Raw genomic sequence first — 26,411 nt, 5'->3', positions numbered from 1 at the left:
TGGTGAGTGCGTGGAATAGGCTGCCGGCAGCAGTGGTGGAAGTGGAAACAATACGGTCTTTTAAGAGACTCCTGGATGGCTACATGGAGCTTAGAAAAATAGAGGGCTATGGGTAAAGCTTAGGTAGTTCTAAGGTAGGGACATGTTCGGCATAGCTTTGTGGGCTGAAGGGCCTGCACTGTGCTGTAGGTTTTCTATGTTTCTATGTTTTTGGACAGGAAAAGATGGTCAGAAATGAGCCGTAATTTGCAAGACTGCATTGATCAAAATTGATTAAAGCAGTTCCAAAAGCGTATCTAAATCAATAATTGATTCTGTTTTAAATATTAAATAGAATCAACATTACAAGTTTCTTAGAGTTAATTTCAATCAAGCTCAAGGTCAATCATCACCTCCACCAAGATTAAACCCAGTATTACACTCAAAAAGGAACGTAGCAATTGGGAACTTGGCTGTTGCCACTGCAGGAGATTAAGGTGGAAGGAAGCATCTTCGGCTTTGTTGTTCAGCTTTAGAAACTTGAAGTTGGATAGTTCTTAAGAAAATGTTGCCGAATTACCAACTACTTTAGAGATACATCTGTATGCTCTGGAGTAAGCAACAGTATCACATACTGTGGTCTTAGAAAGCTCAATGGAGACAAGATGGATGAATAGTTTAGTCCTTGCTGTCAGATAAAGGAACAAACGTGGAAAAAAAATGGCAACAACAGGAAAGCATTAAAGTAAGTACATAAAGTACCTTTCCTACAAAGAATTATTCAACTTGCAGTAAAGTAACACAAACCTTACTAAATCCATGCCCAATAGAGCTTCATTGTCATTTTGTTCTTCTTTTCCCCAGACTGCCTCATTGCCGATACATACTCCATGTTCATTGGCTCCCATTTCAGCCCCCCATAACCAAGATGGACGGCTCAGAACAACTGCATGCGTCTTTGCAACCTGATCAACCTGTATGTATGTACACTGAAAAATAAAGAATAACATTATTTAATGCAGAAAGTGGATAGCTGATCATCTTTAGAGACAGCAAGTTTGTTTTCACTGAGTTGTATGACTTCAATTGCATAGATGTACCTGGACAGGTGTCTTCCAAGCTTTAGAGTTATTCCAGGCTGATCACTGTAACATCTGACACATTATTTCTCAATATCACATTGCAAAATTTGCCAGAATGACATACTCTTGCAGAGAAGATTGATTTATCTTCACACTACAGGAGTAGCCAGGGGAGGCACACCCACTTGCTTGGTTCACAGGATTCCCCAAATTGCATGACCTCATAGACAACATTAACACAATATTTTCAAATTAAGCATTTTGATGCTTATAATCAATAGAAAAAGGGGAAAATGGAATATTGCCAAAGTTTTGCTCATGGGACCAAACCATTTAGAGCCAATATGGGGTTTCAAAAAAATGAGAGGCATAGATTGAACAGACAATTAGAATCTTTTCCCCACAGTAGAAGTGTTGAACATCAGTGGACATGCGTTTAAAGATAGAGGAAGGAAGTTTAAAGTGATGTGAGGGTCAAGTTTTTACACTGAAAGTTGTAGTTGCCTGGAAGGTAGGAGTGGAAGCAGGCAGTTTGGTGGATTTAAGAGGTTGTTAGATAGGTCGATGAATATGACCGGAATGAAGTAACATGTATGATACACAGAAGGACATTTATTGTACACTCAGTGGCCACTTGATTAGGTATTTAAAAAGAATAACAAATGCATTTAAATGAAATACAGAACAGATTAAAATACTGCTAATACTACTACAGTACTATAAAACTGTGCATTTGTTCCTAACAATTATGGACAGAGGCATTAATCTAGTGTACACTGCCACGTCCTTTTGATTGACTCCAAATAAAAAACAGCACAGACACCTGGTGCCGATAATGTACTGCCTTCATTGGTTTTCCTGCATAAAATCAAAATTAAAAAAATAGAAGTCACTAAAACACTGATTTTTGAATCAGCATATGTGAGCCCAAAATTAATAACATAACACGAGCGCACACAACTGACTCTAATTAGAAAAGTATGAAAAATACTGACTGAAAAATATGGAAATTATACCGAATGCTAGTATTTGCCATTACACTAACAGTGATGTCATTTGGTGGACTACCATGCTGAAAAGAATGTGTTTGTACAAGCAAAAATGAAAATCTTTATTCCTAATTCCCAATGAGGAGTAAGGCTCTCAGTAAAATGGGATTTACCATACCTTCACTGGCAACTTTACCAGTTACACCTGCTCACTAATGCAAATATCTAATTAGTCATTCTTCACTCAAGAGGGTCGTAAGAGTGTGGAAAGAACTGCCAGTAGCAGTTGTCCATGTGAGCTTGATTTCAATGTTTAAAAGAGGTTTGGATAGGTACGTGAATAGTCGAGGTACAGAGGGCTGTGCAGGTCATTGGGAGTAGGCAGTTTAAATGATTTTTAGCATAGACTGCTTGGGCCAAAGGGCATGTGTCTGCGTTGTACTTCTCTATGACTCTATGTAGCAACAACTCAATGCACAAAAGCATGCAGACATGGTTAAGAACTTCAGTTGTTCAGACCAAACATCAGAATGGAGGAAGAAATGTGATCTAAGTGACTTTGACTGTGGAATGACTGTTGGTGCCATCTGGGGCAGTTTGAGTATTCCAGAAACTGCTGACCTTGTTAATGATTGAGGCCAGGGGAGAATAGCTAGACCGATTCCAGCTAACAGGAAGGTGACAGTAACTCAAGTTATAGCAGTGGTGTTCTCAGGACTGTTTCAGAGTACACAGCACATCAATACTTGAAGTGAATTGGTTGGTTACAGCAGCAGAAGACAATGAACATACACTCAGTGGTCACTTTGTTAGGTGCAGGAGATACCTAACACAGCGGCCATTTCCATACTCTGGGTAAAGCCATGCTTCCGATCACACTGCACTTTATTATCATGAAAAGAAATTTTATACTTCTATGTTTATGACTGTTTTATAAGTATTTAGAAACTGAAAACATAAAAAAGTACTGAAAGACTGCATAAAAATATCTAACTCTGCATTAGAGATTAAAAGATCATTACAGACATAATCCACATACAGTTTTCCTTAGATTAACAAAGATTGACTTAAAGATCTTACATCCATTCCTTCCATTAAAACTAATAGAGTAAACCAGTTGTGCTACCTCTTATCCAATACAGGATTCTATGTAACATGCAAAATCAATTATAGGTTATTTTACCTGAGTCCATACTTCTCTTTTAGCACTGACACGTACTCAACTTCTGGCATTAAACCTTTAAAAGCAACCTCTGTATTTGTGCATTTGTAAGCAGGTATGCAGAAATGAAAAAGTTTCATTTACTGGAGCATTAAGTGCCAACATATACACTCCATAAAATCCAAGTTAAAGTTGTTTTTTTAAGGTGCTGAGCAAACATTTAATTAAACTGAAATCTATAATCACTTTCATTATGTGGAACCAGAGGTTGAACTTGAAGGCAAGCTAACTGGAGAGAGCTTATAAGAAGACAGTTAAATGGAATGACAAACAAGAGGAAATCTGCAGATGCTGGAAATCCAAGCAACACACACACACAATGCTGGAGGAACTCAGCAGGCCAGGCAGCATCTAGGGATAAAAGAGTACATTTGACATTTCAGGCTGAGACCCTTTAGCAGGACCGTTACACAGAATGATTAGATTGATGAGGTTTCCATAGGTACTAGCCAGAGGAGGCAAGACAGGCAGAGGTTGAAAGCTGAACAGGCAGACACTGCCATGGTAGCAAGGCAGTTAGTGCAACGCCATCACAGCTTGCAGCGTTCCAGAGGTCAGAGTTCAACTCCAGCACTGTTCTGTAAGGAGCCTCTGTACGTCCTCCCTGTGGAATGCGTGGGTTTCCTCCCACAGTCCAAAGACACACCAGGTAGGTTAATTGGTCATTATGAATTATCACACGATTAGGTAAGGGAGAATCGGGTTTGTCAGTTGCTGGGGCAATGTGGCCCAAAGGGCTATAAGGACCTATCACTAAATAAATAAATAAGAAAATATATTTTAGGATGAAGTGATCAGACCAGGTAGGATATTTTGATCTTGCACTTCCTTAGTTTTAGTTAAAAATGTATACAGCCTTTTCATTCTAAGTATATTCAACCATTTACTTGTGTAAGACTAATAAAGTGCATTAAAACCCTTCTAAGTAAAACTACAACAGAAGCCAAATAACCATCCCAGAACAGAGTTCGGTGTTAATCAGTAAAGTCTAAAATCTACTATATATGTATGTTGACGATCTTTAAAATCTATGGTTCTTTATTTTTAAAAAGTACAGTTTATTATCCTGTAATATAAATTTAAACTTTTTAAAAAACTTTTCTACACTTATTAAAATCATGCAGGCATGTTTTAATACTGAATCTGAAAGAAAAGAAATCGCTCACCTCAACCTTGTCTCCTGCTTGATGGGTTGCGGCAGGAAAGAAAACAACTTCCTGGACTTCATCAGAAGGTCTGTCTGAGTTTTTTCCAAAAATTATCTGATTATCAACTGTTGCTGGAGGCAAAGCCACAAATGTGTCACAAGACCTTGGAGGATACTCGCTTCTGAAAGCCATACTAGAGAAGTATAATATAAAGAATAACAAGTAATTATGCACAGTTTAATGCAAAAATATTGAATGGTTTTACTTCCAGTAGAAGAATCAATGTTCTGAAGTCACAGTAAATACGTTTTGTTGACCTAACTTGCAGATAGCAATATGTGATATTAATTTCTTTTGAGTATTTTAAGCCCAGCAGCATTTTTGCAATTTACCATAGAAAAACACAGTATAAAATGACTGTGCAGGCACACTAGCTTTTGGCTATATTATCCACCCACAGCTGTGAAATTCAGTTCAGCAGCATACATTTTGGAATACTGTGAATTCTGAATTGATTTGAGGGCTGAATGGTCTGTAACGTGTAAGTTCATTTACAGTTCTAACAGACAACCAGACGGCACATATCCCTCATATTTAAGGATATAGCAAGAATCTCAGCAGGCAATAAAGAGTTAAGAAAATCAAGATTGTTTGATAAATTTACCCCACCATTTAAGTTGCTATTTAAAAATCTAAATAGTTATGTTCAAAAATAAGTTGACTGAACCAAAGACTGACTGCAGACAGATGAAGGCAGAACCGATTACAAATTTAAATGGCATAAAAAGTACAAGACAAGAAAAAGTAAGTATACTATCTTAGCATTGAAGCTTAAACCCCTCAGTTTTAAGGATAGACTAAGAATCTAAATGCTTACTTGGTGTGAAGATAAGTACTACAACATTAAACATACAGTTTAAATTACCTACTAATGCTTAAATTGCAAACTTTTAAGTTTACCTTCACTGATGTTATACTAATTAATGCATAGTTGATGTATTTCCCTTCTTGAATAAGGTTATAATATTCACTACCTGAGATTTTATGATACTATTTGCATATTTAAGGAGAATTGAAAAATCGTGGTCATAGCCGGTCAACCACCTCCTCTGATATACAATGGATTCTGATTAATTGGGTCATCTAATCAGGGCAGCCCTTATTTGGGATAGCTCTTAAGAAATTTCCTTTGTTTATTTGGGCCACTACTCCACTTAATCGGGATAGAACTGTTGCTGAACAGTTTCTAACTGGCGTCTGTCACATGCACTTGTGTGAGCATTAGACACTGCTCCCACCTTAGTGATCAGTTTTTATATAGCGTCACTTGCATGAGTTTGTGTTCAAAAAGTGGTGATTTTTATCACTAATAGTTGGCAAGAAATAAGTCATAAGACAACTCAAAACCATTTTGTTCACTGCGGATTCAAGCATTTGGGTTTGGAGATGCGAGAAACGGCCAGGATTGAACATGAAACAATTTCGCTACTTCAACAAGTTAGGAACTGTGAAGAATTTGAAGTTATCAGCAATCATCTTGAATGTTACAATAAAAATGAAGATTTGGAGGATGCAACAGTTTCTAACTAGTGTCAGTCACATATGTACCTGTATGGGCATTAGACACTACACTGTGCTTAATGCAAACTGTTTTTAAATCACGACAGTTGAGTATGCTTGTGTTATGATGTTCATTTGGGCTGACCAACACCAAATTAAAAAGCAGAGAGTTTTGACATTACTTCATGCAGGAAGGCAATAAAGGCAGTCTATTATCTGCACTGGGTGTCTGTGCAGATTTTGTTGATATTTATTCAATCAAATGAACACTGTATGAATTCCCCCATTAATAAGCAGCTTTATAGTATTGTAGTAATGTTGGTAGCATTCTCGTTTTATTCTGTATTTCATTTAAATACATAATTTATTACTCAGTTAATTGATAGTTTGTTTTTAATACTATTTTCATAAACAGCTAATTAGGACAGCTGTTTAATTAGACCAAAATGTACTAGTCCCAATGTGTCCCAATTAGCTGAAATCCACTGTATTTCAACTGCCTAAGGAAATGTTGCGGAGGCTTTGAAGAAAGGTGGGGGGCTTCATCTATCTAGGAGATTTATGGAAAAGTTCAAAAAAATTACCTTATTGCATGAAACAGCCTATGAACAGGATGAAGGCTTTTTGCCCTTGGAATGCAGGATTACACACCCTTAAAAGTAGAAGGTCAGGTTGATAAAGTAGTTTAAAACATACTGGATGGTTTCCATTATTAACTATAGGCATAAAATGAAAGTCTGGGTTACCCACACTGGCCCTTTCTACCCTTTGATCCAAAAGAAAATGGGATGAAAGTAAATCATCCTCCATCTCAAGGGGCTGCTGGAGAAGAAATGGACGTTCAGATTCCTCTGCAGCTCAGAGCTCTGCAATTTAAATATTTCCAGCCAAAATGTACAATTTCACATTTTCCCACAATGTATTCCATTTGCCAGATCTTTGCTCACCCATTTATCCCATCCTTTAGTAGCTTCTATTTATCTCCTACACAATTTACAGCACATTTTTACATCATCGAGATATTTAGGAAATTTGGTGCCTATATAAATTTGTTATCTATATAAGTTGTAAAAGCTGAGGCTGTTCACTGTTTCCTAAGGCACACCTGTTCGTTACATTTTGAGAACCAAAAAAAAAGAACTTTTTAAAAAAGTACTTAAACATAAACCTGAAGATGCATAACCTGTAAGCTTAAAGAATATTTCTGTAAATGAGATTAGTTTGGGTTATTCTTTTTCAATTCACACAGTGAAGTCAGGATAAATGGTTGTAATTTTTCTTACATTCTAAGACTTTGAAGTCCAACTGGTGTGACCATAGGGTGCTTATCATGCAAGTCAACATTTGGCCGAGTCATAGTCTGTTCATCTGCTCGAGTCCACGGCGCCATCAGTACCTGACCGCCGCAACTCAACAGTAACGGCTAATCTTTCATTATGGCTTGTAACTTCTGCACGCTTTCCAAACACATAACCCACACACAGCATGTGCATAAAATTAAAGCCAACTGCAGCAGGTTCTCAGCAGGAAGAGTGTAAGAGGACTTGGAAAACAGCCATGCAGCTGTGCGTCACGATGCCTAACCTTAAAAGAACATACTCTTCACATGAGCATCAGCCATCTAGCCAGGCCAGCATGCTGACAGAAAGCAAAGACCTCAGGCAGAGTGGGATTACAGGGATCACAAGCGCTGTCAGAGAACAACTCCATTTCTAGCAATATTTCTGCAACACTCTGAAAACTCTTTCAAACATTGTTAATCACAGGCAACAGCAACAGCATTCTGAGCTTGCCTGTGATGAATCTGACCTTGCAAGATAGAAAAACAAATTTGTCATGCTGACCTCTGAGAATGGGTGGTTGTTGGTGCAAACTTCACCTAGGGATCCACATAGGGATCAGGATTGATCAGGTGAGGCAGTAGCTCTACCGAGCTCAGTAAGTGACAAAGTAGATGGAAGTTTTTTTATACTGAGTTGTTAAAAAATGAATGGCTGAATTGCTGTGTTCTATTTTATATTTTGGATATATGGTAGAGAGCATTCTGACTGGTTGCATCACAGCCTAGTATGGAGGTGAGTTCTCCATCGTGGGCACAACTCTCCCTACCATTGGGACATCTTCAAGGGCCATTTCCTCACTAAGCACCTTCACCTTTCCAAGACATGCCCTCTTCTCATTACTACTGGTAAGGAGGAGGTACAGGAGCCTGAAGATCCATATTCAACAGCCTCTTCCCCTCTGCCATCAGATTTCTGAATGGCCTATTAACCGAGGAACACTACCTCATAATTTTTGCACAATTTACTTATTTTGAAATTTAGAGAAATTATAAATCCTTGCACTGTTCTGCTGCCACAAAATAATAAATTTCACCCTATAATACAGTGATTTCAGGATGTGCTGAAATTGGAGAGGGTTCAAAGGAGGTTCTCGAAATGATTCCAAGTTTGAATGGCTTGTCACATGAAGTCACATGACTTTGGGCCTGTATTCACTAGAATTCAGAAGAATGGGAGATAACCTCAATGAAACCTATCAAATGGTGAAAGGTCTCGATAGAGTGGATGTGGAGAGGATGTTTCCTATGGTGGGAGTGTCTAAGACCAGAGAACACAATCTGAGAATAGAGGGGCATCCTTTTAGAACAGAGATGAGGAACTTCTTTAGCCAGAGTGTGGTGAATTTGTGAAATTTGTTGCCACAGGCAGCTGTGGAGGCCAAGTCTTCACATTTATTTAAGGCAGAGGTCAATAGATTCTTGATTGATCAGGGCATGAAGGGATATGGGGAGAAAACAGGAGATTGGGGCTGAGGAAAAATCGATCAGCCATGATGAGATGGCAGAGCAGGCTTGATGGGCCAAATGGCTAATTCTGCTCCTATGTCTTATGGTCTTATGCTTATGATAGCACGCTGGGTTCTGATAATCTGTTGTTAGCAGAATCTCAGATAGTGACGAGGAGGCATACAACACTGAGATAGATTGGCTGATTGAGTGGTGTCACAGCAACAACCTTGTACTCAGCGTCGACAAAACAAAGGAATTGATTGTGACTTCAGAAAGGGTAAGTCCGTAAACATAGAACAGTCCTCAGTGAGGGGTCAGTGATGGAAAGGTGAGCAACTTCAAGTTCCTGGTCATCACATCTCATTCTGTTCTGCACCCAGCGTGAAGACAGCGTGAAAGCAGCTCTTCATCATTCAAAGTTTGAAAAGATTTTGCATGTCACCAAAGACTAGCAATATTCTCTGGTGAGCATTCTTAATGGTTGCCTCGGAACCTATGTGGAGCATCCAATGTGCAGTTTCACAAGAGGCCGCAGAGGGTTCTAGTCTCAGCCAGTTCCATCATGAGCACAACCTACCCAGTCTTCAAGAGCTGATATATCAAGAAGGTGGCAGTCATTATTAAGTACCCTCACCATCAGGGGCATGCCCTCTTCTCTTACTACCATGGGGGAGGAGGTATAGGTACCTGAAGACCCTCAATCCCAAAGCTCCTGCACCACCTACCTGATGGCAGCAGAGAGAAGATTGCTTGGCCCGGTTGGTGGGAGTGCTTGATGAAGGATGCTGCTTTCCCGGGACAGCACTCCGTGTAGATGTGATCAATGGTTTAACCCTTGATGGAATGGGCTGTATCCACTATTTTGTGTAAAATTTTCTGCTCAAGAGCATTGGTGTTTCCATACCAGGCCGTGATGCAACCAGACATCTTTCAAAGTTTGTCAAAGTTCCAAATGACATGCCAAATATTCGCAAAGTTGTAAGAAGGTAGGGGCGCTGCTCTGATTTCTTCGTAATTTAGAAGATTGAGGGGGGATCTTATTGAAACATATAAAATTCTAAAGGGATTGGACAGGCTAGATACAGAAGATTATTTCCAATGTTGGGGGAAGTCCAGAACGAGGGGTCACAGTTTAAGGATAAAGGGGAACCTTTTTAGGACTGAGATGAGGAGAAACTTCTTCAGAGAGTGGTGAATCTGTGGAATTTTCTGCCACAGGGAACAGTTGAAGCCGGTTCATTGGCTATATTTAAGAGGGAGTTAGATATGGCCCTTGTGGCTAAAGGGATCAAGAGGTATGGAGAGAAAGCAGGTACAGGGTTCTGAGTTGGATGATCAGCCATGATCATACTGAATGGCGGTGCAGGCTCGAAGGACCGAATGGCCTACTCCTGCACCTATTTTCTATGTTTCTAAGTAACGACACTTACGTGCTGGACCCAGAACAGATACTCTGAAATGACAACACCGAGAATTTCGGGACGAGCCCCTTCAACAGGACTGGTATCTATGGAGGGAAATAAGCAGTGACCAGACCTGATGGAAGGCTCGGCCGGAAACGAGGATTACTTATTCCCCTCCGCAGGTGCTGCCTGACCTGATGAGTTCCAACAGCTTTTTGTAGGTTGCTCTGGATTTCCACCATCTGCAGAATCTCTTGTGTTTATTTCCAATTTATCTGCTAGCAATTACCTGCTGATTCTGGCGAATTAACACACAGTGTTCGTATTGTTGACCTTCCGCCACTGATCGCCGATGACGATCATACTGTCAATCAAAGGTCAGCTTCCGCTCTCACCCGGTAGTGATCCCGGCGCGTGGGCTTTTGGGATTGTAGTCTGAGAGGGTCCGCGGAGAGACAATTCCTCTCCTTCCCTTCGGTCGTTGTGGGGCGGCTCTATTCACCATGGGGAAATCATTCGCCAATTTCATGTGCAAAAAGGATTTCCATCCTGCCTCCAAATCCAACATCAAAAAGGTGAGTCGGTGCGGGCCGGTTACGCTCCGCTGTCAGGTGTGGGGAAGGGGGATGACGGCCTCCCGGGGAAGGAGCTCAACCACTTCCATAACCCGCTGTTCCGTCGGCAGTTGTTGCTCCGTATTCCAGCGTCTGTAGTCTGTGTCACCAAGTATCACATCTGTGGAAACACGGACATGGGCTTGAGGATTATTTTTCATCTCTGTACTCCTTAAATAACTACAGCTTAAAGTTTGTTTAAAAATATAACTTGTAAAAGTTAACCTGGGCGTCGTTCCGCAAGCTATGCTTTGAATTTTTGCCAATGTCGTCCTTTGACCTGTGTTAGATTCGCATCACCGAACGAATGATCCTCCATGAAATACCTACAGTTTTCATTGCTTTCGTTAGTCACCTCAAAATGTACAAACCTGCGGGGTGGGGGCGGAAAGGCAAGTCATGCTCGATCCTGCGGCAAAGGGGTATCTACGGTGACAGTCAGTAGGGTTGAATTTTTTAAAAGCACAGAGCGAGCTTATTGCTATGTAAGAAGATGGTTTGATCAGGAATTAAGTTGTAACTTGGAGTTTATAATTTCTAAACAGTTATTTTTGGGATAAACTCAAATCGTCTGGAACATAGAAATTTTGGAGGATTGGATGATACTGAAGATAAATGTAAAAGGGCGGCTGCGCAATTTTAAGTAAAGTTACTTTTTAATATCGAGTTAATCGTAGTAATCAAGAGTGCGACCAGCTATTTATGCAGACTGGTTCCTGGGAGACTTGGTCTACTGTGAAATTTGCATTCACACAGTAAATGGAAGAAAGTATTTTGGGATGGATTAAGCGGAGAGGAAAGAAGCTAAATATGCAGTGTTTGGCACTCTGATATGCAGCAAGCTCATCCCAAGTGAACTTTAACCTTTCCTCTGCAGTAAAGTGCTGCATATTCTGCCGTCTGGCCATGGCACGAATAGGAAGAGAGGACATAAAACAGTACAGTGTAGCACAGTGATGTTCTGCTCATGATGTGCTGACCTTTAACCTAACCCATGATCAGTGTAACCCTCCCTCCTACACAGCCCATGACCCTCCATTTTTCTTACATCCATTTGCATTTGCATTTCTTACATTTAAGAAATTCTTAAATGTCCTTATTATATCAAACTCTGCCACCACGCTCCTGCAGTGCATTCCAGGCACTTAATACTTTGTTTAAAAAAGTCTACCTCTAATATCTTCCCTAACTTTCCTGCACTCTTGTTAAAAAGATGTCCTCTGGTATTAGTCATTGCGATGCTGGAAAAAGCACTGGATCTCTGCAGCTTAAAATCTTATACACCTGTATCAAGTTGCCTGTCATCGTCCTTTACTCTGCAGAGAAAATCCCAAACTCACTCAACCTTTCCTCATAAGACATGTTCACTAATCCTGAAGTATGGTCTCAACCCAAAACATTGTCTGTAGATGCTGCCTGACCTGCTGAATCCCTCCAGCATCTTGTGAGTTGCTTTGAGTTTCCACCATCTGCGGAATTTCTCGTGTTTACCAACCTGAGTAAATCTGCTCTGCACCTTTCAGAACTTCCACATCATTCCTTAATGAGGTGACAGTAAATTTACTCCATTTCTGTTGTTGACCATTAGCATGATAATTTATTGAAGTCTTCTGTGTTTTAATACATCCTAGGCCTGATTTCCATTTTTGAAACATTCTAAAACTCGTATCTTTTATTCCATTTTGTTTCTCTGACTTTGACCTTTGTGCCTTTTGTTCAGCTCCAGCATTGATAGCCTTTGCAGTTCCATCTCTAGTTTCTCCTGCTCTCTCTTTCCCTTTATTACCATCAGTAAAACTAACACTTAACAAAGCTTTTAGTTACACTAATGGTTTTTTTCCAACTTTGATGTCAATGGATTTCTTCATAAATCTGTAAAATTGCTTCAGTAGTTGTTCCTACAGTAAAGGCACCATTTAAATGCCATTTGTTTTTGGGTATCCTTTAGATTAGTATAAAATAGTGGGAACTTTGTCACTTAGATGTATCAGAATTGTAGTTAATAGATGCAACTTGTAAGAAGAGTTAATTCTAATCAGCGGCAGTCTATTTCAATTTGACTGTTGAACTATCTGACTGATAAATATAAAACTTTGTAACCTTGCAAAGAAGGAGCCCACAATAACAAGTGCGAATCCTACTCCTGAATCAGATTTGTTATCACTGTCTTATTTGATTTGAAATTCATTGCTTTGTAGCAGCAGTACTATGCAAAGACATAAAATTATTGTAAATTATAAAATAGTGTGCACAAATATAACAGCAAGGTCATGTTCATGAGTTGATTTCCTACTCTGAAAACTCTGGTGGTGGAGGGGGAGGGAGGGGGATAAGCTGTTTCTGGATTGTCCACTGATCCCTTGATGAGGACTGCTCTGTTTCAAAAGGCACTAAACTGCCATTAAATGTGAGCAGTGACCAAATTTATGTGCATCTTATTTTGAGGTATGGATGGCAGAACAAAAAATTTCATATGAGAAGAAGAAACAAGAAGAATTAATGCAGCAGTACATAAAAGAACAAGAAGTATATGATAACAGGTATGAAATTGTATTTATTTTGCTTTTTATCAATTCTTAATTGTAAATGTCAAATTTTCATTCTGACACTTAATGCTAAGTTTTTCATCTTGGTTTTATGTGCAGTGTGCACACAAGACCCCCTCAATTGCCTTGAATTGTATTCAAAGAGGAATCTAGAGAAGATATTGAAATATCCTGTGCACCTTGTCAGTGCAAGTGCCCTATCAGTTTAGCTGAAATTCTTTAATAAAAAAAGTTTTATTGAAATAGTTGACCAAGCTTCTGGTATTCCCCACATAATAGATCCACTTTCTGTTTCTGCTTCTATCAGCTTCCTCATCATTGTCCCGTCCCTCCTCCAACATTCTCTAATGCACTAGCAATGGACTTCATCCATGTGGAAATACTCTCAGGATTGTAGGTATTTCAAATGGACTAAAATACCAGCCCACTTGAGTCCAATTTAAAAAGTGTTTTATTAAAATTCCATTAAGTTGAATGTTACAGAATCATAGAGTACAGCATGGAAACAGGCCCTCAGCCCAACTTCTCAATGACCAGGGCCATTTGCCCATCTTTCTGAAGAAATAAATTGCTCTGGTGGAATTAGTTTTCCATGGCCAGAAATGTGGTTCAGCATTAATCAAGACTATTACTCAAGCAAGACACTTTGGATGTTACAAATATAAAACAAATAGTGGCTCCAGAAACTCAACTTTAATCTGGTGCTTGCTGTCTGGAGTTTGGATTTCTATTAGTGACCGCATAGGCTTTCAATTTGGTCAAAAACATGTTCTGGTTGATAGGTTAATTAGCTTCTGTAACTTGTCCCTAATGTGTTGATAAGTGTTATGCTTGAGGGTGGAGTTGATGGGAGTGTGGGGATAATAACTAGGATTAATATAGCATGAGTGTTCAAAGGTTCATTTATTATCAAAGTATGTGCCATACACAACTCTGAGATTCATCTTCTCCAGATAGCCACAAGACAAAGAAAGAACAGGAAAGCCTTTCAGAAAGAAACATTAAACCCACACCCACCACTCAAAAAAGAATGGCATCCTGATCAACCCCTCAAAACCCCCTCCCCCTCACAAAAAAAGAACCAGAACATCGACTCTCAAATAACTCTTCCTCACATAAAAAAAACTAACAGAACACAACAAGAACATCAACCCTCCAAGCCCCCTCCCCTCGCACAACAAAACAGAAAAGGAACAGGTGATTTAAAAAAAAAACACAGAATATAAAAATCAGAAATCTGGAACAGTCCACAGTCCATAAACACAGAACTACGATATTATCCTCCAATATCACCAGTGTTCATCAAAAGACAAGGACACCTCACGAGGCAGAGGCCAACCCGCCTACCACAGCGAGCCACACAGTGATAGGCCGCTCACAGACAAGGCAGGCAGTCAGCGCTGAACTCTTGCTTGCCTTTCGCATTCACTTCGATCTTTAAATCTTCCTCAGTGTGTTAAACGGTGAAATGGAGTTGAACACCAGCTTGCATCCCGTCTCTTCACATCAGGGCTCTCCAAGTACACAATCCCTTCCTGGAATCTTCCGAGACAGCAAAGCGCTGGATCACTCAGTCGTTCTCTAAACTGTAAATCACAGGCTCTACCAGCTTGAGAAACACATTTAAGATGAAAAACCAGGCATAAAAGAAATAAAATAAACATTTTCATGTGTTATCTGGAAGTTGTTGACTGAGGGAGTGTTGTACGTAGGCGCCATCGTGACCAGACAGAGATTCGATGATCAGCAAGGATTTAGTGAGTCAAAGGGCCTGATTCCATGCTGTCTGACTAGAAAATGCTTGAAGTTCTCAAATTAGACAGAATGAATGGAGAAGAAATCAGACTTCAAAAATTTGGTCAGTGATTTTTGATCTGTGTATTTCAAGGTGAAAAATTTAATCTTGCTGCTGAGAAATGCAAAATTTATAATTTAAGAATGAAATAGGAAATATAAATTGAAGTACATGATTCTAAAAGGGGTACAAGAATAAAGGGAGCTTGTGTATATGTGCAATGTTAATTTAAAATGTCAATGCACGTTGAGAAAATGATTAAAAAGGTTTATTGAATAGGCTTTATAAATAGAGATGAAGTCATGATGAAACATAACACTCCATTTCTGGATGTCACACTTAAAGAACGTTGGAACTGCTTTAGAGAAAGTGTAGAAGGGATTCATTAAAATTATTTCAAGGACTTGTAATGTGAACACACTGCAAAAATGGGGTTGTTTTCACTGGTAAACAGGAAGCTACAAGAGAAACAGATATATAGGATGTATACAAGTCGTGAGAAGAAAAAACAAAGGATCTTGGAATGATGATCGGCAGTAGAGCTGAAACTGACATCATGAAATCCTTCTTGCTGAGCAAGTAATTTGAGATTGGAATGCCCTCTTGGGTGGTGTTAGAGACAGTTTAATTGTAATCAAAAGGAAGATGGGTAAGTAGGGCTCTTGTATCTTCTGCCTGATGAATATCTGGGGTGAGTGGGATCTTAGATAATGCTGGCTGCCTTACTGAGGTAATGAGAAATGTAGGCAGAGAGGTTGGTTTCTGTGACGTGCTGAGCTGTGTGCACAACTCAGCACTTTCCCATCGTCGCGGGCAGTGCAGTTACCATGTCAAGCCGAAATGCACTGGTGGATGCTTTCTGTGGTGCATCAATAAAAATTAATAGGGTTGATGGCGAAATGCCAATGAGTAAGTACAAGTGTTGGTGAACTTTTTGACAGTGATGTCTGTGTGGATGGGCCAAGATATTGGTGATGTTCACTCCTATGAACTTGAAGCTCTCAAACCATTCAGCCCCAACGGGAGCATATGTGTGGCTTTCCCTCTCTGAAGTCAATGCTCTTTTGTTTTGCTGACATTGAGGGAAACGTTGTCATGTCACCATGCCACCAAGGCTACCTCTCTCCATCCTGTACTCCCAACTCATCATTAGTTTAGGTGGGGCTACTACGGTAATATCAATCAGCAAACGTAGATGGAGTTAGAGCCGAATCTGGCCACACAGTCATGAATGTATAAGGAGTAGAGGACTGAGGACACAGTCTTGTGGGGTGCCAGTGTTGAAAATAATTATGGTGGAGGAGTTGCTGCCTATTAGAAATTGCAAAGGGAGGAATTGAAACCCAGGTTTAAAAGTTTGGAAATCAATTTGCTTGGAAATATAATGTTGAAAGCAAAGATGTAGTCAATAGACAACGATCTTTACTGTCGAGATACTGTAGTGATGAGAATAGGACCGGGGATAGTATCCACCATAGACCTGTTTTGCAGTAGGTGAATTGCAGTGGCTCGAGGTTTTCTGAGAGGCTGGAGTTAATGCATGCCATGACCAACCATTTGGTGGATATCAAGAGTCACTGGGTGGTAGTCATTAATAGAAATTTTTGTACAGAGAATATTATGGGGAAGAGCATAGCAATAGACACCATTAATTGCAGATATCCATTGGAGAAGTTGGATTTTATCCAAAGCAGGGTGAGAATGTGGAAATCACTAGCACAGGGGTTGATTGAAGCAAATATCAATGGAATTAGGGGGAAGCTGGGAAAGCATATGAGGGAGAAGGGAAAACTGAATTCAGATTTAACTGGAGCATAAATTTTGTCATAGACTGGTTGGGAAAATAACCTTTCTCAGTGTAATTTTGTGTAAATAAAGATGTTTTAAAAACAAAATTATCTAGTATTGATTCTGTGCTCTAAAGACTTCAAACCCACAGTAGCAGTTTACAAATTAACTTTTTTTCAGATTACTTATGGGTGATGAACGTGTTAAGAATGGGCTTAACTTTATGTATGAAGCACCTCCAGGAGCAAAGACAGGTAAGAGCTAATTAAGTTTTAAGTTATTTCACAAATTTCCTGAGAGAGACTGCTCCAATCTCCCCATTTTTTGATTTTGAACTTTATCATTGTGGAGTACTGAAAGCTAACTAAACTTTTCTTTATTTTTCTTCAAATGACTAATAATCAAGAAAATAAAGAGGTAAGAAAATCAAAATTTAATATCTTTACCTCACCATTTAAGATAATACTTAAAAATCTGAAGAGTTATTTTGAAAAGAAGTAACATGAATGAAATATGTGTGATTGCAGACAGAGGAAGGTGAGACCGAATACAAATTCGAGTGGCAGAAAGTTGCTCCCCGAGAAAAGTAAGTACAGTACAATTTTTCATGGCGGAAAGCACTCTGGCTAACATCTCTCATTTGAAGGATGCAGCATTAAGATGCTTGAAAATCTATTAGAATTCAAAAAAAAATCTATAAGAATTAAAAACTAAAATTAATTTAAAATGCTAGCAATAATTAAAAACCTTAACCAAAGCTAATTTAAAATTTTCTTTGCCCCCTAATCTCCAGTGGAGTTAATGGCATCTTAGATCTGTTGCAAAGTCTAACCTGGAAGAGGGCCTGAGTGAAGATTTCCCCCACTTGTAATACCAAGGAGGACCAGCAAAATTGGCTACTCTATCGGTCTCTGTGTGAAATCCAACAATAAAGCTCAAAGATGTAACATCATTGGTCCCTCATTAGATCCTAGCCCCTCAGTGCAAATATGTGACTCATCTCTTTAAATAGCTGAATTACCAGCTACAAGCAGAAAGATTTGGCCTAAATTTTTTTGCATTGTCCTCCATATTCTCTCCATAATACCAATATGAAATATATTCCTTCAGGATAACATTCCCTCGTTCTGGAAGTCTCTCCAGTATTTCAGGCATGTGACTTATTCATTCCTGCACCAGCTCTACAATCTTACATTAATTTTCCTGTTTATTTCTCATTAATTATTATGCAACACAGGAAGCAATTCAAGATCTCTGCCTTGCAAGTTTTGGTTCAACTGACATCTCTTCAAAATCTTAAAATATGATTTAGCTGTATCTTGATTCCAATGTGAACTGCAATTTCATTTTGCTCTCTCCTCCATCCATGACATTTTCCAATTTGCTTCCTTGTTTCTTTGTTGTCAAGAGACTGGTTCTTAGTGATGCAAAAATACAAATTGTTATTTGCCTCACTATAGATATCTTTGGAACTAGTATGATAGTGTTCCTGATGGTCACCCTGCTGCAATGAACTAGCATAACATACCATCGCAGTCTTGTTGAACAATGGATCATGGCACATGGTTTTAAGATATTTGACCCACCTTCTCTGTGCTAGCAAAGCCTGCTGTATATTTCCAGTATTCCTTTATTTTACTATTGTATTAACTCTTAGATTTAAATAATTAGTCTTTCTCCCTTGCTGTCTTCTCCATAACTGTGTTGATTTCACATACAAAATCACAGGATTAGGCCCTCTGGCTCTTTGAACACCTTTCAATAATATTATAGCTAATATAGTTGATACTGTTATCCTTAATATTCTGTCATTCGTGTATCAATAATCTACCTACCAGTACCTTAATAATCAGATAATCTGCATCTTGCATTGTTTAAGCAAGGGACTTCCAAGGAAACTCAACCATCTGAAAGAAAACCTTTCTCCTCAAAGTTCAAAGTAACTTTTATTACCTCAGTGCATGTATGTCACTATATACAAACCTGAGATTCATTTTCTTTGGAGATATTCCATCCAACAGGGTGAACAACCAGTGTGCAAAAGACAACAAACTGTGCAAATACAAAAAGAAAGAAAAAAAACAAGAACTAATAAAAATAAGCAATAAATATCATGAGGAAGAAATGAAGGGTCCTTGAAAGTGAGTCAGTTGGTTGTGGGAACATTTCAATAATGGGGCAAGTGAAGTTTAATGAAATAATACCCTCTGGTTCAGGAGCCTGACAGTTGAAGGATAATAACTTCCTGATGGTGTGAGCCCTGAGGTTCTTGTGTTGTCTTCCAGATGGCAGCAGCAAGAAGAAAGCGTGACTGGGTGATGGGAATCCTTGTTAATGGATGCTGCTTCCTGCAACAGTGCTTCATGTAGATGTGCTCAGTAGTGGGGAGGGCTTTACCTGTGATGGACTGGGCCATATCCAATACTTGTTATAAGAAGGTGACCCATTATTTTTGTACTAGTGCCTCTGGCACATGATTCCTATTGATCGTTGGAAACACAAAGAAGACCATGCTAGCATAGCCAAGTAGTCTGTTACTTCATATAGTTGTTGCATGGTCTAGTATTCAACAATGAGAAGGTTGGCAATAATAATTGCAGCAAGCTAACTATACTGTAGTATGAGAAGTTTATATAGCCAGCCCTGAAATGGCTACCCACATTTCCTACTTTATCTCTGTGTTCTGAACTCTGTCATTTTACATCTTTGGTGAAATGCTGAGCAAAATTCAATGTTGAAGTGTAATTTGTACATGAACAAAGTATTGCTTGTTTGTGGGACCCTGATGTGCAAAAACATTCCTGGTTTATTTTTTCCTTGTAGCAATCACTACCTATGGTATACATTGAAGACTATTGGAACTTCGATTCATCCTCAGGGTGTGATGTACAAATGTCCTATTAAATGTTGTGGATGGTGATCATCAAACATGAGAAACAGGAGTAGGACATTCGGCCCTTTGTGGCTTCTGCACTAATGTTGTGTCCCTTGACTCCTTTAATGTTGATCAGTGTCTGTCTTGAATATATACAGCAAATGAGCTTCCATGGCTCTCTAGGGTAGAGAATTTCAAGGTAATCTACATGTTAATGGTCTTTTTTTAATTGATACTAGATATGCCAAGGACGACATGAACATTAGGGATCAGCCTTTCGGAATCCAGGTCTGTATGAACTTCACTTGTCAGTTCAAAAAAACAAATGAATTACAATTAAATCAGATCCAATGTATATGATAGGAATTACTCTACATTTGGCAGTTTGTTAACTGGTCATCTTTTGAATTGACAGTATTTATTTCCCACCCTCCATTTTCTGTGAGAATATGGTGTGACATTTTCTTGAACATTTGCAGTTCACATGGTGAGGGATTTGCACATAGTGATGAAGGAAAAATAGCTGTATACTTCCAAGCCAAGAAGGCATGTGATTTGAAGGGGGTCTGGCTGCCACTGGCACCTACTGTCCTTGATTTTACAATAGAGATTGTAGATTTGGGAGATGGTATCCATATAGCCTACTAAATATCAAGCTGGACGCTTTGTCCTGGATGATATTGAGCTTCCTGAATATTGATGGAGCTGCACTCTTCCAGGCAAGTGAAGAGCATTCCTTACTTTGGAATATTAGGAGATGAGGCAGTCAATGCAGAATATCTGGTGTCTAACCTGCTCTTCCAGCCACACAATGTAAGTGGCTGGTCATTGGTGATAATAAGGGTAATCATTGCCTGAAACTGTTTTGGCATAATTGGTATTGCCACTTCTCATACTGTCCCTGAAAGTTGTCTAAGTTTCGCTGCATGCTTGTGGATTGTTGCATTTGCTGACGAATTACAAATGAAATGGAACGTTATCCAATGATCACCAGGCATCCCCATTTCAGACCTTATGATGGCAAGGACATTTTAACAAAACAGCTGAACATCTTTGAGGCTACAACACTGCCATGAGTCATTAGAATTTAAAATAAATTCTGTCATTGAAGGTTAATAAGCATGTTGCTTTGTATCTGTGTTTTTATCTATTATAGAAAATAAATTTATTTTTATGCTCATGGTGATTTACATCTTGCTCAGAAATAAGAAAACAAAAATTCCATTCGTCACCTTTAAGCATTCTGGAAATGCGAAGTTGCCAGATCCATAACTGTTTCTTTCGTACCAAATCTCAGAAAACAGATATTCTAAGCTGTATGCATTTTTTTTAAGACTGTGGGGAGGGACGTGTGGACCAGGGAGTCAAGGAGGGAAGGTTCCCTGCGGAAAGTGGAGAGGGGTAGAGAGGGAAAGATGTGCTTAGTGGTGGGGTCCTGTTGAAGATGGCGGAAGTCACGTCCCTCCCCATGGATCTCCCACCTGGTACTTATCCCTGCAAAGTGTAAGTGCTACACCTATCCCTACACCTCCTCTCTTACCACCATTCAGAGCCCTAAACAGTCCTTCCAGTTGAGGCAACACTTCACTTGTGAGTCTGTTGGGGTCATCTATTGCATCCGGTGCTCCCGGTGTGGCCTCTTCTACATCGGTGAGACCTGACTCAGATTGGGGGACCGCTTCGTCGAGCACCTCCGCTCCGTCTGCCACAACAGACAGGATCTCCCGGTTGCCACCCACTTCAACTCTCCTTCACATTCCCATTCGGATATGTCCATACATGGCCTCCTCTACTGACATGATGAGACCAAACTCAGGTTGGAGGAGCAACACCTTGTATACCGTCTGGGTAGTCTCCAGCCCCTTGGCATGAACATTGAGTTCTCCAACTTCCAGAAATTCCCTCCCCTTCCCTTCCCCCATCCCAGTTTCACTCTTCCTCCTCCTTCTCCTCCAGCTGCCTATCGCCTCTCACATGATTCCACTTTCTTCTACTACCCATAGTGCCTTCCCCTTACATTCCTTCTTCACCTTTCCTGCCTATCCCCTCCCCCTTGATCTTTCCCCTTACTGGTTTTTCACCTGACACCTACCAGCCTTCTCCTTCCCACCCTCCCCCCACCTTCTTTATAGGGCCCCTGCTCCCTCCCTCTTTAGTCCTGACGAAGGGTCTCGGCCGGAAACGTTGACTCTTCGTTTCCACGGATGCTGTCTGACCTGAGTTCCTCCAGCGTGTTGTGTGTATTGTATATTTGAGTAGTTTCATTTCTTTGGCGTTATACTTGGAATGCTTTCTTTTCTTTCTTTTTAAATCTTTTTATTTGTTTTAAACAAACAAATGAAACATGAATACAAAGTGTTTGAGAGTACATAATCAATAGTTTAAATAGACATTCAGATATGTAATAATAAAAATATATAACCTCTCAAACTCAGAACATTAATGAACAAAGAAGTAAAAAGAGAAAAAAAAAGAAAAACCCCCAAAAAAAGAGGGAGAAAAAACAAAAAAAACACTAACCAACATGGGCCATTGAATAATATTAAGTACATATACAGTAGTGCCAATAATTCCGAACCTCCATCCAATTAATTAAGGATAATATAAGTAAGGTTTAGGAAAAGACAATTCAACTCATGTGAAAATGTTGAATAAAAGGTCTCCAAGTTTCTTCAAATTTAACTGAAAGATCAAAAACCACACTTCTAATTTTTTCTAAACTCAAACAAGAAATAGTTTGAGAAAACCACTGAAGTACAGTCGGAGGATTAATTTCCTTCCAATTCAATAAACTAGATCTTCTAGCCATTAATGTAACAAATGCAATCATTCATTGAGATGAAGCGGATAAACTATTATCCGCCATCGGTAAACCAAAAATTGCAGTAAGAGGATGCGGTTGAAAATTAATATTTAAAACTCTTGAAATAATACTGAAAATATCTTTCCAATAATTTTGTAAACAAGGACAAGACCAGAACATACGAGTCAATGAAGCAACATCAGAATGACATCTATCGCAGGTTGAGTTAAGATGAGAATAAAATCGAGCCAGTTTATCCTTAGACATATGAGCTCTATGTACAACCTTAAGTTGTATTAGGGCATGTTTAGCACAAATAGAGGACGAATTTACCAATAATAAAATTTTTTCCCATTGCTCAGTAGATATAGGACAATGCAACTCTTCTTGCCACTCCTTCTTAATTTTTTCTGATACATCTAACTGTAAATTCATGATCATCTTATAAATGATGGCTACTAAACCCTTTTGATAAGGATTAAGGGCTAAAATTCTATCTGTAATGTCCAATGGACATTCTTTCGAAAAAGACTGGAACTCATTATACAAAAAATTTCTAACTTGCAAATATCTAAAGAAATGGGTTTTAGGTAAATTATATTTATTAGATAGCTGTTCAAAGGACATAATGTTATCATCCAGAAACAGATTACGGAATGCTGAATAGTTTCTCAACCCCAAATAACATAATTTAAATACCACAAATTTTAAAAGTGCAGGTGAATGGTGTTGTAAGGAAACTTCATATTGCTATCTCATAAAGTGCAATTCCTTTTTTTTAATCTAGCGATGTGCATCGGTCAATCGAAATTTGCATTCATGATCTAGGTAACCAAAAACCTAATATAAACGCCTTCAATTTCACACACCTTCCCTACATTGCCTGAGTTAGGAATTATTATTATCAAATTAGTTCATTGTCCTTAATATGTGATTGATCTACTGTAATGTTGTTTTATTTGGAAAATAAAATTAGAGATTTTTTTTAGGTCTGAAAGAAAACTGTTTGAAAGAGAAAAAGTATATTTATGCTTTTGACTAATGATGTTTGAGCTCTTCCTGTTTAGGTGCGGAATGTTAGGTGCATCAAGTGTCATAAATGGGGTCACGTAAATACAGACCGTGAATGTCCGCTATTTGGACTCTCTGGAATCAATGCAAGCTCCGTTTCGACAGATGGTGCAGGTTCGTAATGCTTTCAACACAGAGCTGTGATCTTGTGCCTCGTGTAAATTTTCTTTGGTCTGTAAAGAGTAACAGCACAATCACCAGTAGCATCGTAGTGTAACCAATAAGACCAAGTCACCCCAATATGTTTTAATCACAATAGTTTTAAAATTTAAATCCTACAATAATTTTATAGCCATTGAAAAATGATATTCCAGGAATTTTGACCTTTTAAACTTTAAATGTTTCATACCTGCCTCCCGCTCTCAGAATTGTGTTGTTCTAATATTTTAAGTAGAAGTACACTTGGGCACTATTGTGGCACAGATGCATAGAACATGGTACACAACAGCACACAAACAGATGTTCTGGCCCATGATGTCTGCTCCAACCATGGTGCTGATTTAAACTAATTCCATCTGCTTGCACATGTTCTATAAGCATACATCCCCTGCCTGTGTCTGCTGAATAAATGCTTCAGTAGCTGACTGTCATATCTGCTTCTGCCACCTGCATGTTCCAGGCACTTTCCACTCTTGTATATATATATTTTTTTTAAATGGCATCAATCTCCTTTGAACATCCCCTCTCACCTCAAATCTATGCTCTAGTATTTGTAATTAGTGAATTTCATGCAGTTCATTGTATAAATGAAGCTACTGGTAAAATTTCTGATTTATTTCTCACTTGTGCGTCGAAACATGAAGTGAAATGTCCTTTGTATTAAAAATCCAGCACACCCAAGATAGATGGGGACAGCCTACAAGTGTTGCCACACTTCCTGGCATCAACAGAGCATGCCCACAATGTTCAGCAGAGCAACAGAAACAGCAACAACAAAACAAAGTGCTGTTCCCCCTCACACAAACTGGCCTCCGTCCCAGGCAAGATCACCTCCTGTCCTTTGGCCCAGTCAATGAACTTCCAGCCTCTGGTCCTTGCTCCAAACTCACAGACTCAACAGGCCTCCTGACACAGCTCTCAACTTCGACCTTTGGCTTCACCCTCTGGGTCTCGACCCCAGGACTTGCTGATCGTGGGTTTGACCTTCAGACCTTGACCCCAGGACTCACCAATGACGGGTGTCGGTCCTTCAAGTAGACCACCATCTCTGGTGAGCCGGGTGCTGGGGCTGTTGCTTGCCCTCTTGACTCGCATCTGTATAAACCTCCAGCTAGAGTCTCTCCAACCTGGGGATTGCTGGTTTCCTCAGCACCTGATGTCCCGAACTCCCAAAGGGAATTGCTGCCCTTTGTCTGTTGGTATGTGTGAAGGACCCCCACTGTTCATTCTTGTCCCAAAAATCATCCCTACAAACCTAAATATAAAATGGCTAAATCTGAGCCACTACATTGGACAGCTCAGCACCATCTTAACCAGAATGATCCACTCAAAATATTTCAAGATGCTAATTACTTTGTCCTCGTGGCAGCACATTCGTTTTAGTAAATTTTATAAACTGCTGCCCAATTTGGCATCTGTTCTTTTCATAGAATCTTGTGGATAAAGTGGCAAATGATAATATAAATAGGAATAAAGTTCACAGTGCAGTTTAAAAAAAAAACTTGCATAGTGCCTTTCTGTTTGATTTCTGAAACATACATAACCCTGCTGATTACTCCGATTCTCCTTGGTGCCCTTCCTTCAATCATCTGTGTTTCTATTCATTTGATTACTCACTCTGATAAACATGTTTTTCTACTACAAATTGTATGCTATGGAACTTCATTCCTGAATACGTGTTTTGTTCTCACGACTGCTAACTTTGAGAGCCTCTCTTTTTACTTCCACTAAATTTGGTTTTAGTTTTCATTTATTATTGTCACATATACTGAGATAGAGTGAAAAGCTTGTCTTGCATTCTGTTTGTACTGATCAGATCATTACACAGTGCATCGAAGTAAAACAAGGTAAAAATAATAATGCGAAACAGCTACAGAGTAAGTGTATTGCAGGTAAATAATGAGGTGATATATCATAATGAGGTAGGTTGTGAGATTAAGAGTCCAACTTGGTGTGCCAGGGAATTATTTAATAGTTTGAATGGCTTGTCATGTAAAGAGCGTTTGGTGGCTCTGGGCCTGTATTCACTGAAATTCAGAAGGGGTGGCCTTATTGAAACTTATCAAATGGTGAACAGCTCTGAATGTGGAGAAGATGTTTCCTGTGGTGGGAGAGTCCTAGACCAGAAGGCGCATCCTCAGAAGAGAGGGGCATACTTCTAGAATGGAGATGAGAAGTAATTTCTTTAGCCAGAGAGTGGTGAGTCTGTGGAATTCATTATCACAGGCAGCTGTGGAGGCCAAGCCTGTATGTACGTTCAAGGCAGAGGTTGATAGATTCTTGGACGGTCAGGGCATGAAGGGGTACAGGGAGAAGGCAGGAGATTGGGGCTGAGAGGAAAAATGTATCAGCCATGATGAAATGGTGGAGCAGACTTGACGGGCCAATTCTGATTGTATATCTGATGGTCTTGTATTAACAGTGGAGTCGAAGCTGTACTTGAGCCTGGTGGTGCATGCTTTCATGTGTTTGTATCTTCTGCCTGGTGGAAGAGGAAAAAAGAGAGAAAGTCTTGAGTGGGTGGGCCTTTGCATACACTGACTGCTTTACTGATGCAATGAGAGCATCAGTCCTTAGATGAGAAGC

General features: G+C 39.4%; 2 protein-coding genes across 4 annotated transcripts in view; one reads left to right on the top strand and one right to left on the bottom strand.

Annotated features, from left to right (window-relative positions):
• The window catches only part of scrn3 (secernin 3), a 30,096-nt gene extending 19,491 nt beyond the window's left edge, over window positions 1–10,605 (bottom strand). The window contains exons 1-4 of one of the 3 annotated variants that reach the window (XM_059966691.1): window positions 10,464–10,503; window positions 6,565–6,632; window positions 4,439–4,613; window positions 787–968 (exon numbers count right to left, since the gene is read on the bottom strand). In XM_059966691.1, coding sequence (XP_059822674.1) covers window positions 787–968; window positions 4,439–4,612 — 356 coding nt within the window. In that variant the 5' untranslated portion in view covers window position 4,613; window positions 6,565–6,632; window positions 10,464–10,503. The other 2 variants (XM_059966688.1, XM_059966689.1) reach the window with 2 other exon arrangements.
• Window positions 10,606–10,619: 14 nt separating this feature from the next.
• Window positions 10,620–26,411, top strand: part of cir1 (corepressor interacting with RBPJ, CIR1) — a 31,342-nt gene continuing 15,550 nt past the window's right edge. Inside the window, exons 1-7 of the mRNA XM_059966692.1 lie at window positions 10,620–10,749; window positions 13,234–13,328; window positions 17,098–17,171; window positions 17,324–17,334; window positions 17,445–17,503; window positions 20,032–20,080; window positions 23,663–23,780. Of these exons, the coding sequence (XP_059822675.1) occupies window positions 10,678–10,749; window positions 13,234–13,328; window positions 17,098–17,171; window positions 17,324–17,334; window positions 17,445–17,503; window positions 20,032–20,080; window positions 23,663–23,780 (478 nt within the window). The 5' untranslated portion in view covers window positions 10,620–10,677. The remainder of the gene's footprint in view (window positions 10,750–13,233; window positions 13,329–17,097; window positions 17,172–17,323; window positions 17,335–17,444; window positions 17,504–20,031; window positions 20,081–23,662; window positions 23,781–26,411) is intronic.

This window comes from Hypanus sabinus, chromosome 4 (genome assembly GCF_030144855.1).
Source record: "Hypanus sabinus isolate sHypSab1 chromosome 4, sHypSab1.hap1, whole genome shotgun sequence".
In the NCBI taxonomy this organism is placed as follows: domain Eukaryota; kingdom Metazoa; phylum Chordata; class Chondrichthyes; order Myliobatiformes; family Dasyatidae; genus Hypanus; species Hypanus sabinus.
This window is presented reverse-complemented; position numbering and strand designations above follow the sequence as displayed.